Source organism: Anoplolepis gracilipes, chromosome 14 (assembly GCF_047496725.1).
Source record: "Anoplolepis gracilipes chromosome 14, ASM4749672v1, whole genome shotgun sequence".
Classification (NCBI taxonomy): domain Eukaryota; kingdom Metazoa; phylum Arthropoda; class Insecta; order Hymenoptera; family Formicidae; genus Anoplolepis; species Anoplolepis gracilipes.
The window spans coordinates 3,935,895-3,961,122 of record NC_132983.1 but is presented as its reverse complement, the minus strand read 5'-3'; the positions used below and the strand labels follow the sequence as shown (position 1 = coordinate 3,961,122).

General features: G+C 31.3%; 2 protein-coding genes across 4 annotated transcripts in view; one reads left to right on the top strand and one right to left on the bottom strand.

The window, feature by feature from the left end:
- LOC140673443 (uncharacterized) overlaps positions 1-25,228 on the top strand; it is a 159,949-nt gene that overhangs the window by 6,327 nt on the left and 128,394 nt on the right. The gene's annotated exons all lie outside the window — the stretch shown is intronic.
- Positions 3,182-25,228, bottom strand: part of LOC140673440 (uncharacterized) — a 78,908-nt gene continuing 56,861 nt past the window's right edge. The window contains exons 3-4 of one of the 2 annotated variants that reach the window (XM_072906429.1): positions 4,872-6,312; positions 3,182-4,047 (exon numbers count right to left, since the gene is read on the bottom strand). In XM_072906429.1, the coding sequence (XP_072762530.1) occupies positions 4,891-6,312 (1,422 nt within the window). In that variant the 3' untranslated portion in view covers positions 3,182-4,047; positions 4,872-4,890. Of the gene's footprint in view, positions 4,048-4,482; positions 6,313-25,228 lie in introns of those variants that run through there. The other variant, XM_072906428.1, reaches the window with a different exon arrangement.

The window sequence follows — 25,228 nt, the reverse complement described above, 5'->3', positions numbered from 1 at the left end:
AAAATTTCAATCGGCCCCTTTGTCAATTTATTAATTAAATATTCTTCTATAATCTTAATAGAGAGTTTCAGTCTATAAAAAAATTAAATATATCTCAAAACAATGGCAGTGCTAGACTGATTCTGTTTCAATCTTTGAATCTGGAATTATGCCGACGATGCGCGGTCGTGCTTACGTATCATTTTATTATTCATAATTCATTAACTGCATTATTTATTTTACAAAATACGATTCTTCAGAAATATAATTTTAGCTTACAAGTAGATTTTTTTGACAAACAAGAAAACATTTTATGTAATATTAAATTTCAAGCCAGTTTTCTTCAATTTTTCATCTGCATCATGTGCCATTTTTTAAATATTTTTGTTATCTTAGATTTAGGCGACATGGATCGGAGTTAAATATCTATAATAATGACATAACATAGTATCTCTATCGTTCCATCTCTAGAATTAATCTGAAAATATAATTACATATAAGAAACAGCATATCAGAAATTATATCCTTGTAACTTAGGAAGTTCTTCTATCCATGTCACTATTACTAGTTACTTTAAGCCATCTTGATAAGCATCACGTTCGCGCATCCATATACATCTTTCTAAATTTTACAAACTTTTTATCTCTTTGTTAAACTCGTACAGTCTATAAGCACTAATTCGTAAGTCTTTTATCCTGTCAAAGCTTATTATTTCAATCGCCAACACGCGTGTGTACGTTTATTTTATTAAGACAATTCAGAATCTGTTGAAAATATCAATGATCCTGTAATGAACTGCAGGAACTTGACAGTGAGATAACCACGAGAAAAACCTTTCTCTTCTGCCAGTTTGTCAAGTATAATAATAACGAGAAAATATTGTAGGTATGCTTTACGATAGCAAATCTATTCCGCAGGATTTAGTCTCGTGAAATGAAGCATAGAGACTGTTATCGTCATTGTAACAATTAGGCAATGCAAATTAACAATAAAATCTTATTTCATATTATAAATTTCAAAAATTTTAATTAGAATTCTAATAAAATTTTGTGCATATTTTGAAAGCACCTATCATAAAATAAACAACTCTTATATATTATTGCATTAATAATTTTTACAGTAATATAAACTTGTCGAGAATTGTATTGATTGAATGATTTGGATAAAGCGTCAAATGCTTCATCTATTTGTCATTATATAGCTTTTTGTTATATTCTGCAAATATAAAATATGCTGAATTTAAACGAAGAACACGTTGTTACATCGCAAAGTGGTCTAATTTCAGTTCTACCGGAAGCAGTAGTTCACTTTGCTAGTGTCTATTATCAACATGATGAGTTCTCTGCCACGCATGGGGAACCAACTTGCTTTGCATAGAACATTTTAATATTAGTGTAATCAAATTATAGACGCGTCCATTCTGTCATATTTTATTCAATGAATTACTGAAAGGTTTTTTCTCTTGAAGTAGAAATACAATCATGTATTTTCAACGGATTCGTATACCTATAAGACAAACATAACATACGTAGAACACATGATCGATGCGCATGATTGATGAGTAATGATCGGAGATTTATGTACACGGATTCAACTGTTTACAATAAATAAGTCTTTAATAAATATGCTACTATATTAATAGGTCGCTTCTACAAAAAAAGGAAAAAAAATCGCAGTGAGATTGAGACTTTTTTCACAGATATGATATCTATCTAGATTCGATGAAACTCTTAATTGCAGAAACAAGGAGTCGTGATAGCTTTTCGTTGATAATGAGTAATTGAACTCTTGGAACGGCATTCGATAATCGAGTAATTTTCATAAAAATTCAAACTGTAACAGAAATCGTCAATATAAAGTACATTTTGTAATGTCATTATCTGATTCATTATCAATCAATTATGTCTGGAAAACGTTTCTTCTGGCTATATATTTTTTACGATAACATTAAAGCTGATTTCATGAAATTGAAAAAGAGTTAAAAATTTACAAAATTCAACGGAGAACAATTCTGTTAAATACCTGTTTCATTAAAGATTTGTTCTAGTCTACACCTAGACATCGATTATTTGCTCACGATAATATTTTGATTGATTGATTAAATCTTAATTTTGCGGCAAATTTGATTATAATCTAATTGTAATTGAGACCTTTATAATTTTCACATCGGTACTGTCAAGCAAAACGGGTTTTGAAAATAAAATTGGTGAAAATGATCGAGTAAATAAAATTGAGAAATCAGCACGTATAATTTGCATCGATTTGATTATATATAGTTGATCTCCTTGATAAAATAAAAGAAAAACCAGTGTGTCACTTCGCTTTCTTATAAATACTGAAATTACATTGAACGAATTTACTTTACATGGTTCCAAATTTAATTATACACGTCGCTCGTAGAAGATCGCGTTTTATTCGTGAGCGTGAAATCGTGAGCTTAAAACTCACAATTTGACTAATCGCTCGTACAAATTTCTTCATGTAGTACCTAAACGTAAATAGCTAGATTCATTCTTTTTATATCCTACAATTTGTATATAATTTATGCTAATTAAAAAATTATTTCATTAAGAAACATTACATTAAGCGTAATCGGAAACACTTGTTTAATTTTATACGAGAAGCGTAATTTACGAGACTATTAATTTTTATTGGATAACTCATCTTCTTATAATTCGATTTCTATTACCGTCTCGAGAACAATTGCATTTCCTCCTAAAGTTGATTTTTTTCGTTCACATCTCTTCCTTCAAGTCGCTTATTGTCTTATGCTCCTCATTCACTAAAATCCCGTTATTAATTTCTTATACTTATACGCTAATCTCGCTAATTAGGACGTAGTTTGCCAGTAAAATATTATACACAGAGCTTTCTATATATCGATGTACGCGGCGAGACGAGAGCAGTTTATAATATGTTAATAAAAAAGAAATAATAATATTGTCATTTTACTCAACATCTGTCTAGTAGAAATATTATATAATTTTGGACAACGTTTTAATTCGATAACATTATAATTTGCAAACATCATATTAATTTGTGCAAATATTAATATAGATGATTTGCTTTTAAATTTGCAGTTTGATATAAATGTGACTCGTTATATATATATATATATATATATATATATATATATATATATATATATATGTGAATATACATATATATTTTTCATTTTTATTTACATAATTTTCTACTCGCGATTAGATTTATGTCATATTCGTGTCTAATATAGTAATGTTATGAGAGATAGTTTTGATTTAAATATGCGATAAAGATACATACCTAAATTGTCATGTTGGAAATATGCTCTGTAGTTGTTATATAAAACTATTGAAAGGGTCATTAATATAAATTGAAATATCTAATGATATAGGTTACATATCATTATATCTTGATTAACCTATTCACTTTGAAAATAATGTGAGAAATAAAATTAAAATATTTTTTTTCTTTAGATACATGTGCATTCTTTTTAAAATAACTGACTCGATTGTATCAATATTTTAAAAGCGCAGTGGCTTTTCTTTGTGAGCAAACTTTATCTATAAATAAATTTCGTTATTAATGTAAAGATTCTTTAAAATTAATAAATTTTAAAGAGAAATATTAGTCTCTCAAAATGTTTAAAAAATTCAAACAAAAAGAGTTCAAAAACTACATATTGCGAGTATTACATTAATTTACATTTTCTAATAAAACAATTACAATCAAAGAGAGTTTTGTTTATAAAATCAAAGATTACGGAAACCACGTACACCACGTAAAAGATATGCAGTTAGTTCATTCGCCACGCCCGTATGAGCTCCGTGACCTGTTTTGCCGCCAAGGAAAGTACTTTGAAATTAAAATTGTATTTCGTGCTTGTTATCTGGCCGTTTGATATTCTCGATCCAGTAATTATCTTTTTTTGGATAATAAGCGTAAGAAACACATTTTAGCCGGCATGCTCTCGTCTTTGCCTGAACAGCGAGACTGACTTACACTTATCAATGTTAATTGAATCTCGACACGAACCGTCTCTCTCGCCACGTAAATCTCGCGCGAAGACCGATGTAGAAACGAGTTCTGTGAACAAAATCCCATTATTAATTTTTAATTTTTAACAATACTAAAATGTTTTTAGAGTTTCATTAATGCATTATCAATAAATATCGAGAGAGGCTTTTAATTCTTATTACCGAGTAACTTTATTATCAAATTATAGATAATTCTTTTTCGATTTTTGCGTTTTATAATTTTATAAAAAATTTTAGTTTTTTATTTTTTTTTAATTCTTCTTTGTATATTTAAAGAAAATAAATTTTTTTATATAGACTATATTTAAAGATTGTATAAAAATTATTATAGAATGATATTTAGATACTCTTGATATTATTGGAATTAATAAAGAACTAAAAAGAACAAATTAAAAATATTTTATAATAAATTCTATAAATTAGCGTATAAAAACTAAAATTTCGAAAATCGTTCTTTACATATGTCACTAATCATATATGTCTCAAGTAAGAATACACATACGTAAGTTTAAGATATTATTAAAAGCAAATTTTTTTTAGTCAGCAATCAAATGATAAAAACTTTAATCATTTTAATTTTCTAGAAAAAAATACTTTTAATAAATCATTAAATAAATTTCGAAATTTTATATGCATAAAATTGATTATTTCTTAAAATATTTTTAAACTTGAAGTTATAATTTGATTTCATCGAAACTGTAACTACATCGATCCTCTCATATCGTGAGTTTTGAAACTCGGCACGATGTATATCATACGTTACGCGTACACCTGTTGTACATGAATGTGGAGTGAGTTGTAGTACGTATAGAGTGATTCTTATATACACATAAGTTTACAATGACATTCGCGTATAAATATTATTCTTCTCACCGTTCAAAAAACGAGGATGTCACATTGCCAATCGCTCTATAGGAAATCTCATAGTCGTTTTCGGGATTGTCTCAATCATACTGGAACCATTGTCTTTACCGTCTTCCTCATCTAATCTGGATGTCGCCTCCGTAGTCGACTCTACCATTTCGGTCGTAAATTCGCTCGTAACGGTTGAGCGCGACTCCTCGTTAACAAGCGAAGAGTTTGACAGCGAATTTGTCGAGTTTTCAGCCGATTTCTGCCAGAGGAAGGACGAAGGGGAGGGAACTAACGAGGATTGAGGAAGTTGAGGAAAAGATGTGGCATACCACGCGCTCGTGGTTTCAGGAACTTTGGTGGTTGACGGTAGATTTATTTCGCTTATCGGTATCGATTTCGATCTAGCCGAAATTGAAAACGACTTTCCTTTCCTATGCGAGCTCATCGGTCTCGTGACGTGATTCCTCGAAGACGACAGCGGTCTCTTACGGCTAGACGATGGCGAATTCAGCCTTCTGGCGGAGAAGGGAGCGGTTGACCCACCATGAGGAGACGGCGACGAAGACGATGTGGCTGTCGAAACCTGCAGCACCTCGCTGGTAGGCACTGTTGACGGCAAAAAGGCCTGATTCGTACCAGACTCGTACTGCTTTCGGGACGGCAGGACCATCGAGTTCCCTCTGCTCGGCGGGCCCTTCCTCTTCGTCTTTTTCCCGTCCGTCAAATCAGGCTTTTTACTTTGACTATCGGCGACGTTGACGTTTGGCTTTTTCGCATTTGACGTTGATGCTTTGTTCTTACCGTTGTTGAGTGTGAGATTCCCGCCGCCGCCGCCGCCTATCCGCGACTTCCGCTTCTTCGCCGGTACCGAAAGAGCCTGACGTCTGCAGGCCTCCTCGCTGGCCGCCCCCTCGCAGGATCTCTTAGATTCTGGGGTAGTGATGTTGCTCATCTCCGAAGACGCGTCGGTATCCGATGTGGGACTCATAGTAGACGACAATCCCTCGGCGACTCGGCATTGGGGACCGGGTTGCTCGCCCGGTCTGCACCGTCGCCTTCGCTTCTTCCTCTTCTTTCGTTTACGACATCTGAACCTGTCCCTGCCGTCCTTCTCTTGGTCCGGCAGAGTGGGACAGAGGGACTGTTGGGCTACGTCACCGGCGTGCACACGACGATGGCCATGGTCGTGATGTCGATGACGCACATTGTGCTGTGCGCCCAACATCCGCCTCTGTAGAGCTTCCACCCGATCAAATGGAGCCATCTGCGTCAACACCCGGGCGTAGGCCGACAGTCTGCCCAGGTTGTGACCTTTAGCTTGTACTCTCCTCGGCTGGCCGTGACGATTCAAGCCGAGGTACAGTGTCTTCTTTGCCGTAGACCAGCGTACTGAACTGTACGTATTGTAATTATGTTGTTCCAAGGTCTCGTTGAAAACACAGTCCTCTGTGTACTCGCGCTGAAACAGAAATAGTATCTTCATGAATAGCGAGTTTTATTGCATTCTTACAATAGTAAGATTATTAGGTGCGAGGTGAGAATTACTGGCAAGTTAATAAAACTCATTTCTATTATTATTTACAACTCTTTTATCTGATTTAGAAAGATTTCTAAAACTGTTTGGCTATTTCTAACATTATTTGAGAATTACTACGATTATTTTCTCGCGTGATTATTTCTTTTGTGAATATACTTTATTCCTGCTTTGTAGTCTAGTACGATACACATTTAAATCTAAATGTAAGTGAGATTTTCTCGTGTAAAATATCAATACAAAGCAAATTAGGTATTATTAATATGCGCGAGAAGAGGTAAATTTTAAAACTAACTCTATATAAATTCAATTATACAAACTCGAGTAAACAATTTATTTGAAATTAAACTACAAGAATTATATATGTTAGTATTGCATAAACATGTAAATTTATGTTTTTTAATAATTTTGATAGTTCGAAAGATCACTAATTGAAACATAATGTTGATAAAATATAAGTTTATTTTGAAAAAGGAAGTATTTAAAAAACTAAAGTAAAATTTTTATTTTATCTTACACAAGAAATGCACATTCTCGAAAGTATCTTCAATTTTATTCATCGATATTATTAATCACATTGCAAGAATGCTGTAACCAGCTTTCATTATTTTTTTTTCGAAGAAAATGAGATATAAATACACAATAATTTATATAGATATTTTTTTTAAAATATTATTTTACTTATTATACCTTTTTTAATCATCGTCTCAATTAAGTATTATAGGACATTATTGTGTATCTGATGTAGACTTTCGTACTTTGTTTCCATTTGATATGAGCGATAATGAACGATGCACACGTGTGCAAAACGAGGTTAACGCCAGTTAAGGCGCTAATTTTCTAACGGAACATTAGGGATAATGCGAAACTGACCGACAGATTAATGATGACACACGGTAGGCATTGTATTTTCGTTGGCTGGTTTCATGATTTTGCTGTCTGTTTTATGGTAACATTAATAACTTGCAGATGAACGGAACCATATTCTTGACAGAATATTATATTGTTTGTCAGTTTAATTGCGCAAAGATGAGCAGTTTCAGCTTCCTCATCCTTACAATGATTCACTGTGTGCTGCATTCGTATATACTTTAAAAAAGTAGTCGAAAACAAAAGTCTATAAACGGCTATTCAATATTCAATATCAAATATTTAAGAATGTATTAATTTATTAATTAATTAAATCCTAAAATAAGTATATATTTGCACGTAATAAATAAACCAATTTTAAATGTTTTTAATAGATAGCTAGAGGATAATAAATGCCTGATAGCAAGATATCAAAATACTTTTTTAAACATTATGACTTTGTGATTTTTTATTTAATTACGAAAGATGCATTTTTGCGATTAAAACAGATCACGTAACTTCCTAACAAATCTTTTCCTCTGTCACACGAGCAAACTGGTCTACGCGATGTGTGTATAAATGTGCGCTTGAATACTATGTCGGGCGATACACGTGGGGTCAAAGTCAATTAGTTTCTTATTTCATATTTAACATATTTAGGAATGTTTTATTTTTATGGATTGCTGTAAAGATAACGTAAACGTGATTGAAAGTCGATGAATATTTATATTATGAAAAAATTGATAATTTTTTTGAGAAATTAATTTATATTTTTTAATAGTAAGTTGACAAGTGAGAAAGTAATCTTATAAACATCCGCTAAAAATGTAAGAACTTTAAAGTTATTTAGAAAAGAAAGAACTCTTATTTTAGAAAAGTAATTTTCAAAAATTGTTCATCAATGTTTTTTAAATTTGAAATCCTAAAGTTTTTATAGTTCGAATAACAACCCTCCTTTAAAACTGATTATAAGTTCGGTGCACTATTTTGGCTACAAAAGATTCGAGTAATTTTGGCAGCTATTTTAACGATAGCGGAAGTACGGTGCAGATGCCAAGAATAATGTACACTGCTATAATATATGCAAAAACGTAGATAACATTTTTGGAAGGATGTCAAAATGTCACTTGATAAACTGAACTGAAAAAAGTAAAATTTCTTTGCAATTTTTGAATTGTGACAAAATTTCAAAGCGTTTTTTCTTTAATCTCTTTTAACTCGCTATTTCTACGGATATCTTATTATTTATAAATGTTTTAATCAATGCGTAACTAATTTTAAAAAAATTATTATACTATAGAAAAGAAAATGGACATGAGAGGCTGCAGAGAATTGATTAAATTACACATTTTCTAGTAGTTTTATTATATAGAATGTTTTATGAATATGTTATCAGTATTTGATACACGGATCATTAAATATCTGTCACCGGGTTATCAATTATTCGCTCACAAAAGAAAAATACTATAACGACGATGACCGGTCAATGAGATGCAGAAGACAAAAATAAAGAAATATATAATCAATCGCGTATCTTTTCCGGTTCCTCGAGGCTATTACTATTAATTAGAGAATATTACCTTGAATATATTTTCACAAATATTTATTGAAATGCATATGTGATCAATGCTTTTTTTTAGACGTGCAATTTTTTAGTCTAATCGTTTTTGGCTCAACTATGATGTAATAAAAGCGTAATATCTCTATTAAGAGATATTATTTAGAAAAGTATTCTCGAAATATTTTCTTTTTTAATATTTATTTTGAACTTTATACTATTCGTTATTATCATATTAATATTTACTATAAATATTTAATAATTTATAATTTAAAAAATACATTTTGTGTTAGCAGTATTATAACATCAAAAATAAATATTTTATTTGCATAAATTTCGATTTAGATGTATAAAAGTTATTTTGTTTTGTATTTTAATATAACGACATTTTTCAAAAGATGTAATTCGAAAGCGCAAGCAGCAGATGTTTTATGTTCCATTCCGTGCAATTAACGAGGTGCAATCGAGTTGACGATAATAATTAGGGTCACGTCATGATAACGAATTGCGGATAATCCTTTATCGCATAATTACGGAGCTGAAAATCATTAAGTGTGCGTGCATATTTGCACGTATACGTGGAACCAGTTGTCGGTAGAGCCTTAGAAGTTCTGCCGATCATTCTTTATAGTTTGATAATGGGACGCCATATCAGTACTTGAGGAAAATTTTTTAAAACAACACTAATATACTATATTAAATTATTTTATATACCCATTAAAAGCTAATTATTCGAATGCACGGATATAATTTTTATTTAATTATAACAATTAGATAAAAATTATACCCGCGCATTCAAATAATTAGCTTTTAATGGGCAACGGACAATCATTTTATTAAGTGATCCGCGCGACTAATTCTGGTGATCTTTTCAATAATTGTCGTGTCTTTGTGCATTTCAATGGATCGTTCTAGACGGATTTATTTTTTGTTCTCGTATATCTTACAACCGACCAGAATCGCCATCTAACAAGGAGTATTTAGAATTTCAAGAAGTATCGAGGAAGCTTCACAAAGATGGAGCTAAATGTGAGTATCTCATTGTCCGTGATTCTTACTTCTATTCTCGATTGTGCTTCTTAATAAATTGGAAAAACTTAGTTCGTATAAATTATCAAATTTCGAGATTTATATTATTGCACTTTTTCCGTGTGTCTGATTGACAAGCGATGACATTGTGAAGTGAATGTTCATGAAGTGTCATATTTCGTAAGTGCAATTAGTAAATGTAATGTATTGATATTAAGAAAAGTGTATTAATTTAATATTAAATCTATTAAATTGTTAAACTGTATATATTATTGATTGGTTGATGATGTTGAATAAACTTTATTAAGTTTTGGATGCGATGATAGATCAGCAAAGACGACAATATGATAAAAATTATTTGTAATAAATAAATATTTTACAAATTTATCAAAAATATTTATAGAATTATAATAGTTATTATAGTAAAATAGTAATTTATATTTGCTTAAACATGCATTTTTACTATTTTTATTATTTGGAAGTAGCATATACTACACGGTTCTACCACATCGAACTATCAAGAAACTGTCACCAAATTGAATTAATATTCTCTTTTCAACGTCATTGATCGCCAACCAGACGCATGGAAAAGTGTAACAATATAAATCTCGAAATTCGAATTAAACACGCTTCATGGGTTTTTATTACTTTTTTATGGATTTCGCTAGGTTAAACAAATTAAAAAAATTTTAGAGTTAATCTAATTCTATAATTTGCAATAAAATTGCTACGATGAAATTTTAATACGTCTTATGCTTTTTTATGATAAGCTAGTAAATATTTTTTAACATTTTTTCTTAACTGAAATGATCAGAGATAATCGTAGAATATGGTATAATTATGATATATGATAATGCGTGAGTTTTCGGTTTTGCTAAAGAAAACCGCTGGGATAAAATTTATTTCTGTTTTATAATCGTTTCACAGTAATTTGTCATACATCATAAATAAAAAATGCGTTGCCCATAATCTAATTAGCGAATTAATTGCGTTATTAGATACTGATTCAAAGAGACTACAGGCGCCGCGCATTAATAATCATAAATCATTGGATTAAATCATTCGTTTCGATTATACGTTGTAGTGGTCACACTTGTGATATTACCGGATTTACATTTTCACGAAGGGTTTTGAGATGTTATAATAGTGCGACATTTATTATATTACGATATTTTATTTTATAATATTCAGTGCAAAAATGTCATTCTTCTTATATTTTTTTCAATTTGACATGTTAATATGCTAATTGCTATTATTCTGTAACAAATTATGAATTATCTTTTGACATTCGAATAATAATTAATCGAATGATAATTTCAAAAATATCGATAAAAATTACTACGATATACCTTTCGTTGATTTTTGTCTTATTATTTTCTTTTCCTTTTTGATGCGCATACGAGTATTTTAATCACTTTCTTTCATTTATTCTGAGATGTTTATCTTTACGATCATCAATGTGATCAATTACCAGTTACATTACCTTATGCATGAAAAAGGTGGAACTATAAAATGATAGAATCGAAACATATGTATGTCATATGCACGTTTCAGATTAAACATCACGATCGTAATTTTGTTTAGCAGAAAATTTAAGTTAAATATGAATAAAGATCAATGTGTGTGTGCGTGTGTGTGTTCGTGCGCTTGGCATTTCTAGATTTTTATAATAATATATCAAATAGATGTTACTTGGAAGAAAAATTTGTATCGCCCTCTCCCAAAAAAAAAGAAGAAACGGATCTCTTCTTTTACGCGTGACAAACAAGATTTCATCTCATCCGTGATATCCAGGATGTTTGAAACGGAATAAATTTAGCATACGACCGATATGCGCACGTTTTTATTGCGATGTAATCGATTTACAATATTATCAGAAAATAAAATTCTCGAAAGGGAACGATTCACAGTATAAGCGGTTGTTCCTTGATGTGAAAGTTAAGCGCAAAACGATGTTTGTCTTCGCGATAAAGCCGCTAATTTTGATAAAGGATTTTTTGGTCGTCATCGTGTTTTTCGAGACGCGTAGCGAGATATTATTCGGTTGGATATTCGAACGACCGGATTTACGGTCTTGGTATTTGGATCTGTGATGGCGAGCTGACATGACGGTGGGATATCTCGAGTCACGCAGTGTATCCTCGTTTCGACGACACCAGAAGAAAGATCATAAAGTACGCGAAATACGGCGTTAATGTCTATCACGCGAAATGTATTACCGGAGAAAGCGCCAGTGGTTCTTTAGTGACGCGGCCCGCGGCCGGTGTCGAGTAATCTTCTTTCCGTCAAATTGTCTTCTTAATCCCGACCGGCGGCCGAGGTAATCGTTTTTTTTCTGGCGTCACGTGCCAGACACGAGGAAGACCCTGACGAGTATCCTGCTGCGAGATGTTGGGAATAAAATTCGCGCGTAACACATAAAAAACACTCCAAGGAAATCGTATTTCCATTCCTGAGTAGTATTAAGTACACATCAGAGAATGACATAATTTATATTGACGTAACAATGGTTGTGATTAAAAAAATGGTATTTTATATATATATATATATATATATATATATATATATATATATATATGTAGTATATAATAATAAGAATAAATTAAAAAATTTTGACACATTTTTTGATATCTAGGTAAAATGGAATAATGTTCTAGGGACAAGATTAATTTGGAGACTATAAATTTATTAAATATCAGACATTTTTCTAATGGCCATAAATTTCGACAAATTTTCGAAAATTCGAAATTGTAACTTTTATAATACGAAACTTATCGATTTTTCTCGTTCGCTATATCTCGAGAAATACAAAATGTTTCGATGCTGTGATTCGGTCTCATCATTAAGTCAGCCGACATAATTTATATTGACGTAACAATGGTTGTGATTAAAAAAATGGTATTTTATATATATATGTAGTATATAATAATAAGAATAAATTAAAAAATTTTGACACATTTTTTGATATCTAGGTAAAATGGAATAATGTTCTAGGGACAAGATTAATTTGGAGACTATAAATTTATTAAATATCAGACATTTTTCTAATGGCCATAAATTTCGACAAATTTTCGAAAATTCGAAATTGTAACTTTTATAATACGAAACTTATCGATTTTTCTCGTTCGCTATATCTCGAGAAATACAAAATGTTTCGATGCTGTGATTCGGTCCCACCATTAAGTCAGCCGATATTCACGATTCCATTCGCGCGACAATTCCCGCGGTCGTAAAAATCGGAAGAATTCCTATAGGATGAAAATTTGATAATCCCGAGGCGGGAGCAAGGGTTATAGCTGCGAGCGTTCTCGGGGCAGGTTCCGCCTTCGTAGAATTATTTAGATATGCCTTCGAACGCCCACCAGTCACCCACAAGCCGCCAGTCGGCGCCGTCATTGTGAGAGAATCCCCCGAGTTTGTTCTTTTGGTCCGAAACGAGATGGAACTCGAGAGTGAGTCTGTCTCGGACCTCCTGCTCTTCCCCGCGTCTTCTCAGCCGCCATCCGACACGGACCTGTGCACGGCGCATAAACGGCCGTCTATCATAATATTTGTGCTCGTGTCGGCGACTTGAATTATGTTGTAACGACTAGTCACGAGAAGAAGACGATCCAGGAGAAAGAGTTGCGTAGTATAACAGTATTCGTATGCGTGTATTACAGGAAAAAGGCGAGGGGCGAACGTGGCCTTGTGGGCACGGGCCTGATGTACGACGGGATCGGACGTAGGGACGAGCGCCGTGTCTGATTTTAACGAGAATCCACCCAGATTGCTGATAAAATATCGAACGGAGAACTTCATCCCGAGTTGGAACCGCGAGAAGGTCGGGGAGAATGGTTCTCACGGATTAACCTTTGATTATCCTGATAAATCAAACGCGAGATTTCGACGGATCTCGATATCCGAGCCGCGTCACATCCCGTTTGTTATACTTTATTTATCTCGGAAAGGATTCAAGTGATAAAACAAATTGTCCACGTTGGAACAAATTTTTATGAAATACAACTCTTGATTTGAAAAAAAAAAAAAATTACATTAAACAGAATCGAAATTGGAGTTTGAGATTATCACTAATTGATATACCTAGTATTTACACTGCTTGAGCTAATATTTCTGAAAGTAATGATCTTACAGATAAATGAATAAAGAAAATATCTGAGTTGGGATATAATTTATGAATTTAGATGTATCTCTATTCGTTACACATGCATATGTTTTATAAGAACGTTATATAAGGACATAGATAGGTATGTGGTACTAAAACTTGTTTCTGAAAATACAATCATAAAGATAGGAAACTCTGATTTATTATTTTATCTATATGGTTTTTAACTTTGTATTTAGAAATATTATTTGATGACTATTTATACATATTAATTCATTATTAGCTTCCATGCTAATAAAATTATTTAAATTATTAATAGACATTATAACATTTAATATAAAAATAATAATCAATTTTTTCACAAATTTAATTTTTAAAAATTCCTTGTTTTATATTTCTGGTTATAAACAAATTAAAGCTAGATTTAATTACATATATGTATATATAAATGTATATCTCATTTATTTATAAATATTTCAAATATTTTCTTAAAAATAGACATAATTTTATTCTTGGATTCTCGCAAGTTTTAAGCAGAATGATATTTAACAAATTTTTGTAAACTGAACAGGTTTATCTTAGACATTTTACAAGTCGTTAAAAAACACTATGAAAACATCTCTGTGTGAGGGCGCAATAAAACTCTTTTCGAGATATCTCAGTAGAATTTATCCACCGATGACACAACTGACAGACAGGGCGAGAAACATCAGTTTTTTTTATTAGCCGATTGTCACGCGCGAGATGTACATATGCGTCGAAAAAAAGAGGTTGTTCCGCGGCAAAAAAAAAATCTGGGAATAGATTTTACCCTGGGATTGCGAGTCTGAGGTCGTCTGAGTGTATTTATGTGCGACACCCTGTTTCTCGATAAGGCCGGCGGCTAATTAAATCAGTAAAGCCGGCCAAGCTACGAGAAACAACCCCCCGCTGTTGTTTGACGTCGAAAACAAGGGTCGAGAATTGATTTGAGTAAGATTTTTCGGGCTGCGCATTCAATGCTAAATATAATCATCTTAGGACTCTTATCTCATAATATATTTTATACGATTATCGTATAAAAGATTCAGAGCAATATTAATAATCATTTATTATTAATATTATAAATCTTTGTTAAGATTAGGATTAAAAATTCAAATAATTATAATTGTACATATATGTTGAGAAAATGACTTTATTGCTAAATTATATTATTAACAATGGAATTATTTATCTTCAAATTCCCTTCTTCATATTGCGGATAGCCAAATACGAATAGTAAAATTGAAATCAGACGGAAATAAAATCTTTAGCGAGTCTTATCGCTATTTATTCGGCTCGTTTGATTTTATTGAATCGTGAGTCGTTGAGAATCTAGAGCCGCGGTGAGAAGGCAAACTCGAATTGCTTTGAGTATTCACCGAGCCGCTATAACCGCTCGTGCTTATCTCCGGCTTGGCTCGCTTCGCCCGCGTGTTAATTTATGTACATCTACTATCTATCGCGATGGATAAAGGTTGGTCTGGAATCGCGTCTCATCAAGGGAGACCCTGCGGCGGCACTACTTATCGATTGCGTGGGCGGCCGGCTCGCCTCGTTACGCTCATATCTTTGCTTTCTTCTTCGCTACTTCGATGTAGAGCTTCTCACATTGTGTGAGATGGGACGGGAGAAGGGGAAATACTCACGGAATTGACAAGCACTTTCGTATCAAGTGAATGTATCGGTCGTGGGAATCATTACGATATCGAAATTCGCGATATTAGAATTATTACCACGTAAATTTTGTTATTGAAAAGTCTATGTCTCAGCATTGGATGAATTAATCGTAGAACGTTGAATATTTATTTTATAGTTTTCTCTTTTTTATTTACGATATTAATGCTTATTTATTTAATTTAAAAAATTACACATAAACAAATATTTTATATATATTTATAAATTTTTTTAGCTCTTTTTGTGAGGTTTATTAATAATATATACTGTATAAGTTTACAATACAGTAATTTATTAGGTTATTCTATTCTTTTCATCATCTTTGTCATTTAATTAATGAATAAAATAAAAATTATTTTAAATACTTCAAAATCAATGTTGTTTTAAATAAATTAATAAACAGTTTAACGTAATTATTATCATATAATATTATATTACAAATATACAAATATAATTTTTAATATTAAAATAACATTATGCACTTGATTTTATCTGCAATAAGATACACTCAATCCAATCGAGAGTCGTTGAAATGTAAAAGTAAATGACGCTGTCTGATGTTCGCACTTCCCTTTTTACACCTCCAGGTAATACTATCAAACGTTTCATAGCATTCTCACTAGCGAATAGCTGGTTGAGATTGAGCTGAAGCCGCAGGGTGAACGAATTATAGGTTCGTAGAGCGGAAAATGGATGATTTAACGATAATCTCATTTTCGAAAATTTCAATATAATTGATAGAATTCTAGCTTCTTTTTGCAAACAGTTTAAAATCTTTGATACGTTTTAAAAATTTTTAGTAATTAAACATGACAAATATTTATACATTTATATATTTTTTTAATAAATTTTTTTATTTTCTCTATCAAATATCTCCGTTAATTAGTTTTCTTATAAATTTGTAAATAAAAAGTTAATATATATAAAATTTATTAAGTCACGTTGTAAAAAAAGATAATACAGTTGCAAACTCTACAAATGACAGTGATGTCATTCAGTAATGTTTCTTTAATATTAATAACACTCTAGCAGTATTCTCGCAAATAAATGTTTACAGTGGAGAATCATTGTATCGAACGTACAGCGATTGAATACCGGTCGAATTATCACTCGAATGGAGGAAAATGGTATCCGTGTTCGATACCGGCGCCGAACATTTGCATCGTCGTGGGAACGATAGTATAATCCGATTTAAAATCTTGCTGCAGGTTATTTTATGACATCGATAAGTATCTTTGTGCTTGGGACGGGACATGATTTCAAAGTGGTACAGGAAGTAGATAAGAGAATTGCAGGTGAAACGTTGTTTCACATAGAGCTTCGCGCAAATACATCTTATGCAAATTAATAGCCCGGTGTCATTTTAACACTTTAAGACAAAACATTTTCACAAAACTTTATCAGAAAATTTATGTTTGCCATTTAAAAACTTTAATTTTGTTGTACAAACATATTGTCTTTAAGAACCATCTTTTTGCTTTTCATATATTATTTGTCTTATTTTTCTAAAATGTCGGCATTCTAATTTTGCATCACGAAAGTAAATTGCATTTTTCTTACCAAAATTCCTAGTCTAAAAGCAAAGGTCAGATTCGAAAACAGCCCTCACGAGAAACGTAACACACACACACACACACACACAAACACACACACGTACACATATACAAGTGTCTCGAAAATAATCACCCGCTTGCGCAACTAAATTTCATTTATCTCTTATCCGAGTAATCTTCGCGACGCGATTTCCATATCCCTCCGATTTCCGTTCACCAAGATCCGCCTTTGAAGTTGCGCGGGCGCGACGAGAATTCTCAAAAATTCCACGGGGTACAAATTAAGTATTTAAGATAATTAGCCGGGCCCCGTGCGCTTCGTTTCTCGTGGAAATCGACCGCAACCTCGCGGGCGCCGATGCTATCTTGCTACGATGCAATCTACTTCCCGAGAACTTCCTCAATCGAATGCAAGCGGTTTGATTTACATAGATACACTTAGGTTAAAGTCTGATCAATTCACAATTTTTAATGAAGCACAAAATTACTTATTAATAATTTCAAATTAAATATATGTATACTTTTCTATATTAAATAAAGAGTAAGCTAATTAATAATTAACATGAAATTCCTTTTTTTTATTGCAAATTACTAAATGTAATATAAATAATAACATCAGGAAATAATTTTATAACATCTAAACTTATAACAAAACATGGGAATTGTAATTTTCTGAACAAAAGTAATCACACATAAAGCATTGCCTCTTATATTTAAACACACTTTGGTTCAAGTGTTTCTAGATTTACGCGCATGTCTAACGTGTTACGTGAATCGCCTTGATAGTTATTTTCAACTATCCGTTTGCTTAAACAATAACCATCGAGCTGTCTTTGCAGAGAAACGAAGCATGACGCTTCGTATACTATAAATCAATCCTTGCGGCGAAAAAGCATTGCTTACAGCAGCTAATGCTTTTAACTCTCCGTCGATTGTAATGCATATACGGATTAAAACAATATATTTTTTGCACGTAAATTGATCATCTTAATATTATCGAAATAAATTGAGAATGAAATGAAAATGAATAGTAAGATATTTTAGAGGCAATTATACTTTAAACACTTTTATTTTTAATTTAGGTGATCTGATATAATTTTTTTTTCTTTCATTAAAAACATTGTGTTACTAGATAAAAAAAGAAAGTATTATAGTAGAAAAATAAAAATGCGTAATTAATACAACAGCATTAAAATATTTAAGAATCATTTAAGTGAATATTCAAATCGTAAGTCGTCAAACTTTATGTAATGATTATGCATGGCTTCAGAAGATTTTATCAACAAGAATGCGAAATGATCAACAGACCAATTTACTGTCAATTTTCGTACAGTATAATTTAGCGTAACGTAATTTCTCCACTACAATTTGCACGAGAACCACTCATGACTAAATTGAGGTAAAATCAGGGCAATCCTCTTTTTAATAAAACTATATATAATCGAAGAATTTTTGTTACCTAATCTTTTAAAAAGAGGCTTAATATTTATTTTGATTTTATAAATATCCGAATAATAGTGAAAGTATTACACACAAGAGGTATAGTCTCTTTGAAATATTTAAAAACTCTAGAAAATATATTCAGTAATGTTACATTGTATATATATATATATATATATATATATATATATATATATATTTATATATGTGTGTGTGTATAAATTAATATATGTACTGATATTCGAAAGAAAATAGTTCTTTTTGTAAGAATGTTCATGAATTAATTATTTTTTTTCTCATTTTTTTATTTATAAATATAAAAATTTATTGTTAGAAAATAGTTCTTTTTGTAAGAATGTTCATGAATTAATTATTTTTTTTCTCATTTTTCTATTTATAAATATAAAAATTTATTGTTAGAAAAGCAAGAACAAAAATGTATACAAAGATTTATATCGTATTCATGAATGTTGAATCAGCTTGAATCTTTTATCTCGTTGAGAAAGAATTTGAAGTATTTGCCAAGATGCGGCTATCTCCATTTAAACGGTCTTTTCTTGTTTCATTTCTTTCTCATAACGTGCAAATGGATGAAGATTGCAACAAGAATACCCCTGTTAAACCTGACTTAATTGCGTTGTTATTTTTATTAATTCACCTTGTTGCGAGATGGAATTTATTCTATTTCGCACGTGTAGATGAGAAGCACGAGATAATTTTGCGCTGAAGTTCTTAACACAAACTTCATCTCGTTTATCAGCAAAAAGTTGAAATATCGCAATCCATCACGCGATATATAAAGTAAGTGCATCATAGATTTATTTACTGGGAGCACACCTTTTTTTCTTTTACCATTTGTATACAATGGCGAATGCATTGAGTCATTATGCAATTCAGTAACAAATAAATATTAATATCCAAATAATTTAATATCCGTTTTATAAGATTTATTAAACTCGGTTATTTTTCTTATTAGTATTGAATTTGTGATAATTAATTAAAACATTTATGTAAATTATTTATGTATACAATTATTTTTAAAAAAAAGTAAAAATGGCGATTAATCTTAAAAATGATTATGTAAATTATTTTAAATAACAAGATAATAATAAAGGAAACTGTAAGTAAATAAAAAATTATTCTTATTATTGCATTGACTAAAATATTGATGGATCTAGAGATGGTTCTTGCAGATCTTCCAAAAAAGAATCGATTACAGTTCTAGATATAATCCGACTTTCGGTTATTTGCATACTGCGCAATGACAGTCGCGATATTTCTTTGACAATGACAAATCGACTGTCACTCAGCAGTATCATTGTAAACTTGCAAATGTTCTTCGTTCTCGGAAAATCATGAGAAGAGAAGAGAAAGAGAGAGAGAGAGAGAGAGAGAATCTCCTTTTTCTATAATGATACGTCGCATTTACTCGAACTTGCCCGCCTATTTGCCGTAACCATTTTCCGCGCAAGAATTTAAAACAAGAAGTAAATTTAAAGTGGCAGGTGCCGGGTAGTCGCTAGATTACTGGAGAATCGCCTAAGTGCTAACCAGTTACAGGACGTCTTGAATTCGAATTCAGAGTACAGTGGTAATCCGCGTTCCGTTTAAAAGTCGTCGGCTTTTTTTCCGCAACGCTTTTCCGCTTTATCTTGAAGCCGCTATAGTCGGAAAACTGATCTCAGTAATCGCAAAAATATATGCATATTTTATAAGTACTTTAATACATTCTGGTTTGATCAATAAGCTGTGTTACAGTAATCATGAACAATTGAAAAAAATAATAAATTGTCTATTAAAACTGGTTTCACTGAATGTTAAATATTATATTAATTACGGATTTTATTCATGCAAATAATAAGCCGTATATTACCAGTATAATATGCTTTCTGAAAGTCTTTTTTTTTTTTTTTAATTTCATTAAGGTAAAATTAAATAAGGTAATAGGCAAAATTTTATCTGCTTGTATTCTCAAAAAACTTATGTTGTCAAATTTTGATTTATAATTTAAAAATAATTATCGTTATAAATCCAGATGGTGATATATTATAGATACGAATTCTTTATAAAAAGAAATTATTATAGGTATATTGATTACGAAGCTCTTTTAATCTTACCAAAAAGAAATTCTATTTAAATACAATTAATTGCAACATTCAATTATTAAATGATGAAAAGTTGTATCTCTGAAACGCAAATCAATATTATTGAGCAGGAAATTGTGATTGTATCGATCACGGACGAGCAATTTCTTATCCATGCGTTAATGCGTTTCTAAAAGAACGCAATTACAAGTGTCAAATCATTTATTAGCCGTATCTCATACTTTCCAGCGTCTAAAAAGATAGTCCTGATGAGATCGTTTCAAATCGGGCGGCACCGTCGCGCCTCTCGCATTATCGAACGATCTTCGGGAGACCCGCAGGGGCGAATCAGAACAGCGTAAGGACGACTCTGTACATATAAAGTGCAAGCTGCACAAACCTGCTTTTACGCGAAAAAAGATCAATCGTTTTAACGTTCGCGAGGAAGCGCGATGGAAAGAGTCCGAAGAATTCAAACGCGAGTCGAAATAACGATCAATCTTGTTTCTATTCCCGATAAGAACGTAGGTTTTAAAATTGCTATAAAAATTTATAGTATAAAAAATATTACAAATATCTGTTTTTTATTTATGCATTATTTGAAATCTATTTTTTTTGAAGTGATGTTTAAGATAGAATTTATTTTGCAAACAATCTGACAATACCATAATAAATGTGATGTAACATTAGAGTATGCACGTTTATATTACATGAAAATATATTCACGTATCACTGTAAAAAAGCGTGTGAACGACTTTAAGAATGAAGAGTATCAAGTAACAAGGCAATATTTAAAATTATAAACACGCGGTATGGCACCTCTATAATTGTGGTTACGCCATCAAAGGTACCGACCTTGCATCCATCTAAATTGGGATTTTTTTCGTGATCGGCCTCGTGAAGGAGAGAATGTCCATGCCGCGCGAGAGAGTTCGTTTAACTTTCAAATTGACCCGGATTTAAACCGCAAAAGGATGCCGACAAGGCATCCTTTGGTTGGTAGACATGACTCCACTCTTCGGCGGATCCAATTTGCCGGTGAGGTGTGAAGCGATGTTTTGGTCGTTTGGACTTTTAGAGGAGGAGAAAAGTGGATATATAAGTTGCCTTGAGGATGTACAATGATGCTGAAATTATTCATAAGGGTAAAACTTTTATAAAAGACAACGGCCTTACTTTTAATGAAGACGATGATTATCGAAATAGCTTATTTTGTTATTTTACAGTGACAGTTAATCTAATTTTTATAATGTTATGTATATTATTTTAAATTATTTTGATTATTATTTAAATATATTTTAAATATTTTTTTTGCTTAATTTTTTCGATATTAACTTATAATTTTTAAAATTTGCTGAATTTAATTATCTATTTATATTTTATATTTTGCAAAATACAAGTAAATGCACGATAGTTTAAAAATTAAAAATTTACTGATTATTAAGCAGGGAAAATGTAAATCGGGTTACGTTTTTGTTACTTTTTCCTTACGCAAAAAAAAAAAAAAAAAAAAAAAAAAAATCGTATAACGAGAACCAGATTGAGTTCAATTAAATCAATTTTTATGCGTGCAAATGTCGAGTATTTCAGAATTCCGTCCGTTGTTTTTTGCTGCATAAATCTTAGAATTTATTCATATTCCGTATTACGGTGATCAAACGAGTTTGACGCGAGCGAGCACGTGTTCGACCCAACGAGTGCAATAACGTTGACGACGATGACGAGATTCCGCGAGAGATTGAAAAACCCTCAGATCTATTCTCGACTAATGTAACATATTTGCGACGACTTCCTTTGCATCCGCTAGTAGACTCCAAGTTAGATCGATAATCAAACGACCGGCCGGCTTTCTCGGACTGCTCGTTCGTGCTTCACGCTTCCGATTAACCGCCGAGTGTTTCGCATTCCGTGGCTTGCTTCTTCTGTTGCTTCGGCACGATGGCGAAGCAATTCTCAAACTATGTCTCGTTGCTCGAATTTTAATACTGATATATGTACATACATACGTAACATTGACGCGACGAAGAATGCTATTTATGCATGCGCTATTAAATCTTTATTAGTGCTCATTAATGAGACAAATTTAAAAAAATCGATGTTTTTTTTATATCTCCTAAGTGGTTAGGTAGTCAAAGTAATCATAAAATAAAATAATAACAGTTTGTGAACTCGATTAAGTATCGACTGAGTTGCTTCTTTCACTATCCCAGACTTTATAATTTTCGCAAAGTATAGTATATTAATAATGTCAACTTCCAGTGTCAGTGTTCTGAGAGTATGATTTCTTGGAAAAATTATACTGGGATCAAGAATATAAGGAACATTTGCTAAGACTCGAATAAAAGTAGCATAAAAAATTCAACGATAGATTCTATGCTAGATGTAAACACGCGTGCATCAGAGAAATGAATCTAAGGAGAACTACAAGATTTCCTTTATCCTTTAATTATCTACCACCTGGAGCAGTGCAAACAGGAAATAAAGCCGATCAACCTAATCATAGGTAAGATATGCCCGACATGCCGGTAGATACGCTCGGTATAAATGAGACGATACGTCATTTACAGCCATATTGAAACGAAGCATCGATATCCTTGGAACCGAAGATTAGTTGCTAGGCCTGTCGGATCGTTTACAAACTGAAATTGATTGGCGATTCTCGAGACAAAACGAGATTACTTTCGTTCTCGCGTATAATGAAAAACGTCGAGTGTTGGAACGTGAACTATATCTTAATGATGGCACATTTTCATACGACAAGTAATTAATTCTTCTATTACAGAAAAGTATAAAAAAATTGTAGAATTTTAATTTCAAATATGCTGCTTCTTCTTTCTTATTCAAAACTTTTAGCAGATATTTTTATAAACTTGTTTTTTAATTTGTTAAATTTTTTATTTGACATATATTCGAATGCTAAATTATTAACGTTCTAATTTTTTTGATAATTTTAGTGTAAGGGGGACACATCATACCTTAGTAGCATGTATTACACTTTAATATTTTTTTATTAAAAATATATTTTCCTTGTTGAAATTATTTTTGCATAGAAAGAAAAAAAATGTCTGCTACGAAAAATATACACAGTTTTATTTCATCGTGCATTATTATATGAGTAGATTTTAAAAATTTTTTTGATCATTTCTTCAAATTTTCAATATATTTTTTAAAAGTAGTAGAAGAGAGCGATAGTAGCAAGTATATATATACCTGAGTCTTCTGTTTGAATTTTTCAAAGCACGTAGTAAAGTTTCATATTGATGCGTGCTTCTCTATAATTAAATGTAATTTCATGATCGATCAAACTATAGCTAAAACTGCTTTTCCAGGATTTTAAAAAAATCTTGCTATCAATCTTGATCTTATAATAGACCGCGGAAAATTTATTAATATAAACCTCGTTGAGTTAAATGAGGTAAATCTAATTCATCGGGATTATAATTAATTACATCTTCTTTACAAACTTCACATAATAGTTTTATTTTAATTCTTAGAGATTCTTTTATGATTATAATTTATTATTATTGACTAGTTAACAATCTTTTTGCTTTTCACTTATGGAATATGAATTGCTATGTGTAATATGAATGACTATAGATCTCTTAAAAAAGTTAGTTTTGACGATATAATCAGTTTCAAATTATATTTTATAAAAATTTAAAAGATAAAAGTATTAAATAATTATGTAATATAAAATTTTATATTTAAAGTTTAGAATTAATTTTACAAAATTTTTAATAATTAATATCATATAATTTAACTATATTTATAGTTACGTCTTGTAACAGTGAACCATTATTTCTCTCTTAATTTAGTTTCTAATACATGTGATTAAAGATCACGACTTTTGAGATGCCTTCTATAAGGAAAGACCGGCTATTATAAAAATATCAGGGAATTAATGTCACATTCAATATTCCGAGCACGAACGTCTTTCTATTTGTAATTTTCTTAAGTTGCTACTATATAAAAAAGGAAATTTGCTATAATCACCCAATTTTAATGCACATCGTGCATTTTAATCGATTTATAGCTTTTAAAGCATTTTCGAAGATGGAATGCAATTCCGTCACTGTTGGCAATTTTTTTCAAAGCTCTGATCTAACTAGTCAGACATGTATCATATATTTTATATTCATGAAGTCTTGTGGGCTATAATTAAGTTAGAACTTTACAGTTGATTGAGCAATGAAAGTTTTTCTCGAGTTTTTGTCGGTCCGTGGGAGAATATCTTTATCGGATAGAATTTATGACCGGAAAATGTATGATTAAGGGCTTCTCTCTCTCTACGTATTTTCATATTTAAAACGCATATTGTTTACGATAATAATCGATTTTCTAGCTAATTGTAAATTATATATATATTAATGTGAATAAAATTATAAACATTTCTATTTAATAGCAATTTTTGCAATATTATTAGCTTTAGTATCTATAGAGTTTATTTTAAAAAGAAATTAACTTTCGAAATATTACAATCTTTTAATCTGAAATCTTCTACTTAGCCGACATTTTTTTATTGAAGCGA